Source organism: Limanda limanda, chromosome 12 (genome assembly GCF_963576545.1).
Source record: "Limanda limanda chromosome 12, fLimLim1.1, whole genome shotgun sequence".
Taxonomy (NCBI): Eukaryota; Metazoa; Chordata; class Actinopteri; order Pleuronectiformes; family Pleuronectidae; genus Limanda; species Limanda limanda.
Window position 1 is genome coordinate 22396573 of NC_083647.1, and position 10417 is coordinate 22406989.

The window sequence follows — 10417 nt, forward strand, 5'->3', positions numbered from 1 at the left end:
CACTTTTACAAATTTACAAAGGTAGAAAAAAGCTGCATATACAATTTCTAATATATATATATATATATATATATATATATAATCCATGTCTATAAACCCTATGAGGCCAATTGTATTTGTGAATACTGGCAATACAGATGAAATTTGATTTATTCATTGATTCAATTTTAAAGTAGTTTAAAAAAAGCTAGTACTCACAATATCCTCTGATCACTTGTTTCTATAAGAGTGGAATGAAGTGTAGTATTTTTATTTCAATATGTAAATACTGCAGAAAAGATGTATTATTATGGTACTTGTAGTATTCTACAAAACTCTATTTTCATTGTGATCGTTAGCGGAACTTTTGCTCTGGACCCCTCGTATCGCTCCGGACACTTTAGCCCGTCGGACCCGCTACGGAAGCTCGTCCCAGCTGTGACCTGCTCTGAGTTTCTCTCAGTAACATGGAGTCGAAGCAGTGAAGAAGAATCATGATCAACTTCAAGCTGCTGCAGAAGAACAAGACGATCAGATATGGAGTCCCGATGATCGTGAGCATCTGTTAAACATCGTGATTCTACCGTAAAGGCTAAAGGAGCCTGTTAGCTGACATGCTAACAGCTGCATGCTAACTGTCAAAACATGTTAGAGTTATTTTATCTTTTCATTCGTGGTCATATTGTTGGATTTGACTGTTATTCACTTTTCAAATTTGAGGATTCTAAGCTTTACTTAATCAAACTTGATAATAAACTTCGTATTTTGTTGTCCGACAAAGCAAAACAATTGAAGATCTTTAACATTATATTAGATTTGTTATTTTCCTGCACTTTGTATACAAAGCTGTAAATTAATACTGTAATGCATTTCCCTACTAGATAATTCTTATTTACCTTTGTAGCTTGCATAACTTGTGCAAGTCCAGTAATAGCTCTGCACACTAACACATAAGATATTAAATTATCTACCTATTTTATTTTATCTTGTGCTTCTGTTTTTTATTCTTCTACCTCAATAGTTTTTATTTTATTCTATTGTATTGTATTTTATTGTATTCAAATATACCGGCTGCTATGACGACTTAATTTCCCTTCGGGGATGAATAAAGTAATCTATCTATCTATCTATCTATCTATCTAAATTGTTTCCATGTTATTTCAGTTGCTGATAGTTGGAGGTTCCTTTGGCCTGCGAGAGTTCACACAACTGCGATATGATTCCCAGAAGATCAAGGGAAAGGTTTGTAGTAAATTAATTATGTATTTCATATCCAAACGGCTCACACATCCAATCAATGAGACAGAAAATAATGTTCCAACATCCAGTAGATCACAGAAAACAGTTAAATGAAGTACCACACCATCACTGACAGGGTCAAAGCTTCAGGCTCCGCACAGGAGTGTAGTAGGTGTGGAAATACTCCACCTTGTGGTTAGAGTTGTAATTGTACCTGGGAGTGAAGTGGGAAAATAGTTGATGTGAAATGACAGACTGCTGTGGACTGAAATTTCTGTGTGTTTACTTATAATTGTGTTTTTAATCAACTTAAAATGAGTCACTAGGTGTTTGTCAGTTTCAGAACTAGCCTGCAGACACACACACAGCACTGAGAGGCTTTCCTAACCCAGTCAGTCCAAGAGCCAGAAGTGAGAACAAGCTCCAATAATTCACTGAGTGACAGACCCGATTCATTAAAATGACAGAGGACCGACCCTTTATTAGAAGCCATTAGGATCTGATGAGCGAGCTGCGAGGGCAAGTGGCTGTTTTGTGCTACTCTACTGTGACGAATGCCCCATGCGTGTCATCTGGGTGGGAGCCAGATGGCAGAGGCATCTTTTCTTATTACTGTCCATGTGAGGCAGCACCGCACAGAGGAAGAGGAAGAGGAGGAAGAGGCCCCCAGCTCCATGTTTCTGTAGCTGCCCCCACACTGCTCACTCTCTCCTGACGGTGCCCGTGGCTGCATGAGTCTCCATCAGACCCTGTCCAGTACAGATTTAACTCTGCCATGTGTGTGTGTGTGTGTGTGTGTGTGTGTGTGTGTGTGTGTGTGTGTGTGTGTGTGTGTGTGTGTGTGTGTGTGTGTGTGTGTGTGTGTGTGTGTGTGTGTGTGTGTGTGTGTGTGTGTGTGTGTGTGTGTGTGTGTGTGTGAGATTTAAATATATCCGAACAGCCGTAAATATGCACGATTAAATCCACTCTCCCGATTCTTTCTTTGGCCTCTTATCGGGCCGTTCTTTTTTTCCTCCCTCTGATATTTAAATCATTTAAGCCACTGTCTGAGAGGAAGTCACTGTGTGATCCAATTAGCTTTTTCTCTTCAATGATTTAATTTAGCCTGAAGGCAAATTCGTCCTTCAAGGATTTTTCTCGTCCCTTTTCCAGGTTCTGTGTGAATTTGTTTCCCATCCGAACAATCCCACTCTGTTTTGGGGTTCAAGCTCCATATTAGGTATCATAGGACTTAATTGGGCTATTAACTCCCCGGTTTGAAGCCTGAAAAATACTCCGTATATATTTTTTATTTGCAGTAGTAATGAAGGTCTAATTAAAAATCAGTCATGGAGTTAAGGAATCCACAAGTCACCCGAGTAACTGCGGCATCATTTCTGTGAAATATCACAAATCATTAAAAGTAATGGTTCGGAATGAGATTAATTTCTGGGCTATTCTCAGGGAAAACCCAGATTTCTGCACTGGACTCGACTCTCTCTCCAAAAAACATTCCTTTTTACTGAGCCTGGTGATGTTTGTACACTTTAAAAAGAAAACATATTCACCTCCTGTGCAGTTATCATTGTTTATACATCAAAGTGTCAATGCACTGTGTGTGTTTTCTCCCCAAAGGGCTTCTCTCCACTTGAACTCATCGTCTTTGTTTTAATTTTCTTTTTGTTGTGAGGCTCTTGTCGAAAATCTCCACATGCTTTTAAAAAGAGTTTCTTCTCCGTTCTCTCTCAGCTGGATCCTTCGCTGGAGGCCAAAGTCAACCTGGAGAAGCAGCCGGTGATGCTGGAGGAGCAGTACGAGGTAAAGGGAGTCCGGCTGGATGAGGGGGGGGGCACAGAAAGACAAACTCTGCACTTACCTGCTAATTTAGGTTATTTTTATATAACCATGTTAGGGTGGAGCCTGAGTGACGGCTCGTCCAACATCACCTGCAAACTGCACCCGTTGGCTTTTCTCAGACTTGTGCAGATGCTTATTTTAGGAAACAGTGGCGTCACCCTCTGCTGGTCATAAGAGATAATACAGGTTTCAGGCACTTCCCCATTGGCTTCACTTTCTAGACCCGGAGTCTAAACCTCAGGTACTTGATTTTACTCAGGGACACGATCAAAGTACAGAGCATTTGTCAGATAATAACAGCTGCTTGTATTTATCATGTAACTAAAACGGCAGTTCAGAGATGAGGTGAGTATTTGTCACTGCCGATTTATAGTTTTTGTTTTTGTCCCCCTATTTTCTGGAAGATGAGATTGTTATTCTTAATGGAACTGCGTGACAATACATATGTAATGAAGTTTGAGTGAACTCAGAGTTTCCAAACCTATTCAACCGTCCAATAATCCGATCTGAAGAAACACTGGCAGGTTGATTTCGTGCCTCTCTTGACAAACCAGATGGTCAGAATCTGCTACATCTGGCCGTTTCAAACTACATTAAGTAAACTGAGAGGAATCCTGAGATGACTCTGACATAATGAAAAATCCTGTAGGGTTTAATCTTTGTCTAGTTTAGATAGTTTTGGCATCCAGTAGTTTGAACTTCCTCTCCTGCTGTCTCCCCTCTGCAGAGGATAAAGGAGAAGAATCTGGACGGGTGGAGGAACATCCGTGGCCCTCGTCCCTGGGAGGACTCGAGGGACTACCAGGAGCAGCAGCGAATCCAGCAGAACAAACAGGACTGAGGCTCCGTGTGGCCCGGCAGCGCCGACTGAAAACTGAAAAAACGCCACAGCCGGACGGACCAGACGAGAATGGACGCCGTCTGTGGGGAAGAAGCCGCAGAGACCCAATTATCCCAGAAGCCACAACCACCGGCTCAACTTGTTTCTTTGCTTGTGTTGGACTTGAAGCTTTGGACATGTGCATTGTTGTGGTCTCCTCTGGTTGTTCAGGGTTGTTTGTGGTTAAATCTATACCACATGAGCTTAAAACCTTGAAACAAGTTCAAGGTCGGCTTTAAATTTAAAGAAATATGCACTGAATCGTGAAATGTTAAGCAGCACTATGAAACCTTAACACATCAGCTTCTACAGTTCAGTAACTGTGAATATGGAGAACGATTCCCACTCCTCACCCTGAACAACTGTTCTTGAGGAACTGACTGATAGTCGAAGCTTTAATTGTTTAATTTGCTGAACTGTAGATCGATTAAAAAAACTCGAGTTTGGTGTTTTTTCTTACAGCGACAGCTCTTCTGAAGCCGGGAATCATGGGTAATATCCACCGTGACATAGCGTTGCTTTAATTCACAAAAGTCACCTGTTGATTGGCGTCTGATTGCAATAACAACAACAACCACTAGGTGGCACATCTGAGTCTTAGAGTTGAAAGGTTGGAACTTTACATCTGTATGTATATATACAGGTTTATATCCATATTTGATTTGTTTTCTCAATAAATTATTGCTATTGATCCCAAACCTGACTTTATTTTTTATTTTATTCATGTTTAAAGCTTGTATATGTGTTGAGTCATCAGTTTAAAGTATGAAAGAGAAAGTAGCAACAGTTCGGCTTCTTCAGGCTTCGCAGGTCTCGACACTGATGTGTTTTTCTGACATGTATTACTTTGCAACACGATGGATTGATTACGTTTACAATGTAAATCATATCACATTCATATTTCCTTCGTTCTCTTTTTCCCTATGAAACAAATGTTTTTGGTTGTTTGCTGCAATGTCTTCATCAGTATGTATAAGATCTGTTTATGTGACACGTGACGTATATACAGCTGCACCTCACTCAGCTCGAGAAACAGGGACATTATAAATACCCTTAAGTTCCTGAATGCCGACGTCTCGGGATTTATTTTCTATAGAATCACTTTGTTTATGTTCATGAATTTTTACTCACCTTAATACTCGTATGTATTTATGGAAGAAATCACAGCAGCTCATATGTGAGGATTACATTTGTTTTTTGCATGTGCAGTTTTATCAAAGTCTTGTGTGGAGAGCTGCTCTGTGATTGGTTGTTTCGGTGTCAGAGCGGCGCCGCCATGATTGCCTCAATCTCACCAAACGGCCCTGAGTGACGGAGCAGAGCAATCAAGTCATTTGTCACAGCGGGATTAGCAGATCACATCGAGGCTCTGTGGTAGCGCTGGTGTTTCTGAAGAGGCCCGTCTAAATTTAGAGCGGCCACATGTCGGTGCATCTGTAATCTGAAGAGGTGAATCACACAGACGGGCCCCAGGCTGTTTCCTGATGAGATACACTCTGAACTGGAGCTGCAGCCGGGACCAGGCTGCTTCTTACTGTGGGAAAGAAGAAGTATCGAGTCGGACGCTGGTCAATAAGCCGATGGGAGCTGATGGGGTTTAGACTGGAATGTTAACTGCAGCGGTGGAAGAAGTGCTGAGACGTTTTTCAGCAATTCCACCATTTTAAAAAATGTCTTCAAAACCTAACTGATTTTAAAGTATTCAAATAACCTGTTAGTAGAAGCAGTGGTGGAAGAAATAAAGATATTTCCCTGATGTATAATGAATAATACCACACAAATACCACATTGAATGCAGTTAACATATCTAAATATAACTAAAATGTACTTTTAAGATACTTTATTTAGGATATTCTGAATATTTTTGGCTTCAGTTCTGGGTAGTGAGAGGAAGTGGAGACGCGTCGGCCATCTTTATTTACAGTGTAAAGCATGAACTCTGATGCGTTGGAGGAAGTGGATACATCTTGAACCTTAAAGAAGACAAACGTAACACATCAGGTGCAGCCAACTGTTGGAAAAGCATTTCTAGTTAATGAATTATAAATTATGAATCCTTCCTTCTTTGGTCTTAATTATTATCTCTGTAGATCATCTATGTAGATTAGTCTGACCCACATAACATCGTATCTATCCCCAACTAATCAGATTTTTTGTATTACCATTATGATTATGATTAAGATTAGTTATTATTTTATTTTTAAATATTTGAAGAAATGTTTACAAAAACTGTTTAAAACCTGAAAGATCAACATCCACAGCTGAATTACACTCGTGTCCATTTACTGTCCAGATTTACAAATTCACAAGCGCAGAATGAAGAGAGAGATTGAAGAGGACCTCACCTCAACACTATATAATCGAACCTCTACTTAAAATAGGAAATGGGGGCAGATTCCCCCCCACTCTCAGAAACGGCCATTTCAGCTCTAACCACACAAACCATTTAAACCTGCTGACACTAATGTGGCGGCTTCAGGGAGCTGCAGTCGGAGCTGCAGGATATTAAAGGATATTAAAAACCCTTATCGCCCGATTGCTGCAGTTTGCGTCAAAGTTTGTTCTCCTGCTCCGAGTCATAACTCGGTCAAATGTGAGCGCACAGACGTGCTGCACATATTTTTTTTTGGAGCCAGCGGAACAGTGTGACTCTATAATTGTGGAGTATTCCTGATATCCTGTGAATTAATATCCTTAAAAGTATTTTGACATCATAGAAGCAAAGATGCTGCTTGTAGCTGCAGAATGTAGCTGTGAAAAATTGTAAAGTTTAAAGAAATGAAACAACATTTTCTTTGTACATCCATAAGTAAATCGAGATCCACTGATGGCTAATCTATGACTTTACTTTATTTTTTGGTGCAAATTAGGCAAACATTTTAATAAATTGGCTTTGGAGGGAGGTGGCCGGGGGGGGGAGTTGTCTCTTAATGACGACATGGACACCAATAATCTGACTAGTGATCTTATTTTGACATTATTTCAACTATGGTGTTTACATGAGTTGCGAATATAATATTCTATTCATATATACCTCTCATGTTTTAAACCCCCAAATTGAAATGTTGAAACCTGTCTCTTTAGCCTGGCTTTATACAAATAATCTTATCGTATTCATGTTTTAAATTGTGTTCAATTTCTTATATCATAAGTGTGTATTTTTATCCCATTTTATTGAATTGTAAATCTTCTATTTATTGTAAGTAAAGAAAATACTGTTGCGCCTATCCTTATACTTTTTAAAGTCAATTTTTTGGTATTTCTTTTTCTCCGCATTTTTATTTGTTCTTGGCTCTTCAATCAGTTGTGAAGCACTTTGAACTTCAATAACCTTTATAAAGGTGTTTTATGAATAAAGTTTGATTGATTGAAATAGTTGCTGCACGATGCTTCAACTTCTCATTTATATTTTTTACATTTTGTGTACACTTGGCCCTGTGTTATCAAGTAGCTGATGTAAAGACGTTTACATCAGATCAGAATACTTCACATACTCTTAATTTGGTCATTGCTTATTCAGAGTATAGCTTTATTTGGGTTCAGTTCATCAGAAACAATGTTTACGTGTCAGGGTCTTATTCAGTCCATTGTTTAAACCAGGTTAATGTAATGTAAAAGTATTTCTTTCCATGTTTCTATTAATATTTCACATTGTCAGCCTTTGAAAAAATCCTGGTTTTGGATGATGAACAAAACAGTCATCCGCTCTCGTAGGGACTATTTCTTTGTGAGGAGTAAAATCTGTTGACGTGCTGTTTGTGTTTTGTGGATTTAAACTGATGTCTAACATGAAAATCTCTTTATCTCTACAATGTGCTGACAAAAGGATTCGAAATAAATGTCAGTTTAGTAATTTTTCTTTCTTTCCTCCTTGAAGTAAACGTACTTCATGTGGTTTTTGTGTGTGTTTGTGTGTGTGTGTGTGTTGTTGAATCATCATAACCTCACTAATTGCTCAAAGCCTCACAGCTCCTCTCTGCAGACTTCACATCAGCCACGTGTGCTGCAGCCAGAGATACGTTACAGAACACTACACTTCCATTATGGAGATCCACAGTGCAGCCGTCAGAGGTCGATCCAGAGACCCTCGCTATCGTAAGTGACCTGTCAGGAGGCATGATGAGTCGCAGTCCTAATTTGAAAAAACTCACATGCTATTCAATTTTTTAGTGGAAAACGCAAGAAAACCTCATTAAATATGCATTGGACAAGGCTGAAAAGGAGGAAATGAAATTCAATATTTACCGACTTGTTCTACGAGCTTGGAGAATTAATGAAGGCTGAGAAACCAGAGTCGTGTAGCTGGTTGAGAATTTCAGAGCTCGGCGACATCTGGGGCTCTGAAACTCTAAATAACCCCCCCGAGCATCTTCAGGCTCCGAGGAGGAGGAGGAGGAGGTGGAGGACCGGGCTTATGAGCTCTACTGTCCTGACAAGGTCGGTGTGTGCTGGGAAAGTTCCTAAAGAGGGGACAAAAGGAGCACACACACACACACAAACACACACACACACACACACACACACACACACACTCTCTCTTTACAGATGTTGGCTGCAAGGAGTGTAGAGTCCTTTTATCTATTATATGTATGAACAAATGAAATCTGTTGTGGATCTGAGTAAAGATCCTGATTTTGAGAATCAATATAACAAATATTTCTTCCAACTGTTTCAGAGACTGGATATTTCTATAGTGTTTAATATCTGAAGGTGGTGAAGTGACCTTTTCAAGTGCCCTAAAGAATCTGACGTTTCTCAGACAGATGAGTTATCTTGTGTAAACGTGTGTATTTGTGTCCTTTGTCCCAGATAGTAAAATACAACCCGTGGATCTGTGGACACTGGACAGTGAAGCAGTGACCTTCACTCTGCTGCTGACTCTCTGAAATGTCACTTACCAGGAGCTACACAATCAAATGACAGAAAAATGGACTTCCTCTCCAGCAGGGAGGGAAGTGAAGTGAGCTGGGAAATGACCCTTGTGTTTATTTTATTTAGGCTCTCTCTCTCTCTCTCTCTCTCTCTCTCTCTCTCTCTCTCTCTCTCTCTCTCTCTCTCTCTCTCTCTCTCTCTCTCCTTCTCGTTGCTATAAATAGACAGACGCTTGGCAGCTGAGGGGTAGTCCACGCAGAACAAATGCACCCCCCGGCTGTTTCACTTCATCCCCCACATAATGAGCCAGACAGAGTGCGCACAGATCGCTGCCGTCACTTCCACTCTCCCCAGGACCGAGGCAGGGGGCACACGTTGCCATGGAGACGCCGGCTGCTGGGCAGTGGTCGCACTGGGCGTGCGAGGCGAGACCCCCTAGAAGACGAGCTGACCGCTTCGGCCTCCATCTCCTGTCTCTCCTCCCCACATCCCTCCCTCCTGACTCCCTTGCATCCAGCACCATGAGTGTGTGTGTGTGTGTGTCTGTGTGTGTGTGTGTGTGTGTGTGTGTGTGTGGGTCCTCCCCTCGTCTTCTCTGCCCTGTGTCTCTGATGTAATGGAGTCCGTGTGGGTTTTCCTCTCTCACCCATCTTCCTGCTGCAAATACATTCCAGACCAGTGAACCACTGAATGCTCAGCTCCAATAGCTGCAGCTGCACAAGTGGTGCTCTCCATGGACGAGCTATACTGTGTGTGTGTGTGTGTGTGTGTGTGCGTGTGTGTGTGTGTGTGTGTGTGTGTGTGTGTGTGCACATACTGGTCTCTGTGGATATTATTTAGGCTGAAAGAACGTACAGTGTAAAAAGCTTATTGCCGGGGTTGTCGTCCATCTGCATCACGCTCTGGATAGTTATGGATTGTCAGGGTTTTTATTTGAGGAGAGCTTTTATAAGGGCAGGGGAGTCAAGGTTATACAGCATTACACGAAGTTACCAGCTCCCACTATAATGTACAAACCCACCAATGATGGGGAAGCACACAGGTCAGAGAGATGAGATGAAGCAGGAACACTGAGCCTTAAAAAAGAGGCAATGTCTGCTTTGTGAGGGTTTTGACCTCTGAGGGAAAAATAATCAGAATTTAATTTTACAGAAAGTTGTTCTTTCCCCTTCCATAAATTCCTTGGTTTGGTTCTTCCAGTCAATTGTGTTTGGTTGTTTGGATCGGTTGTGTTTGATTAGCTTTGGTTGGTTTTGGGCTTGTTTGCTTGGTCGGTGGGTTTGGTTTGATTCAAGTTGGTGTAAGTTGTGTCAGCTGGTTTGGGTTGCTTTGGGTCAGTTAGTTTGGTTGGGTTTACATTGCGGTAGTTGGTTTGGGTTGGTTAAGTTCTGTTTAAGTGCTTTTCGGTTGGGTCAGTTGGTATGTGGGTTTATGTGGTTTAGTTTGGGTCAGTAAGTTTGGTTGATTTGGTTTAGGCTGGTTAAAGTTGGTTTGGTTGGTTCATGCATTGGTTTTTGTTCTGGTTGGTTAAAAACTACTTTATTTTGTCAACTGACATTTTTCTACAGGGCTCCAGGCATTTTGTTTTTAATCACTTCAACATTTCATTTT

At 40.9% G+C, this 10417-nt stretch overlaps 1 protein-coding gene across 1 annotated transcript; it reads left to right on the forward strand.

Moving 5' to 3' along the window:
• The first annotated feature begins 396 nt into the window (after positions 1 to 396).
• Positions 397 to 4146, forward strand: LOC133015125 (cytochrome c oxidase assembly protein COX16 homolog, mitochondrial). Its single transcript, XM_061082260.1, has 4 exons — positions 397 to 533; positions 1144 to 1221; positions 2947 to 3015; positions 3782 to 4146. The coding sequence occupies exons 1-4, from the start codon at positions 474 to 476 to the stop codon at positions 3893 to 3895; spliced, it is 321 nt and encodes a 106-aa protein (XP_060938243.1). The 5' UTR covers positions 397 to 473; the 3' UTR covers positions 3896 to 4146.
• Positions 4147 to 10417: the final 6271 nt, after the last annotated feature.

Coding starts and splice junctions, on each gene's coding strand:
- LOC133015125 (XM_061082260.1), top strand. CDS start 474: ATGATCAACTTCAAGCTGCTGCAGAAGAACAAGACGATCAGATATGGA. Junction 1,222..2,946: donor CCCAGAAGATCAAGGGAAAG/GTTTGTAGTAAA, acceptor GTTCTCTCTCAG/CTGGATCCTTCGCTGGAGGC. Junction 3,016..3,781: donor TGCTGGAGGAGCAGTACGAG/GTAAAGGGAGTC, acceptor TCCCCTCTGCAG/AGGATAAAGGAGAAGAATCT.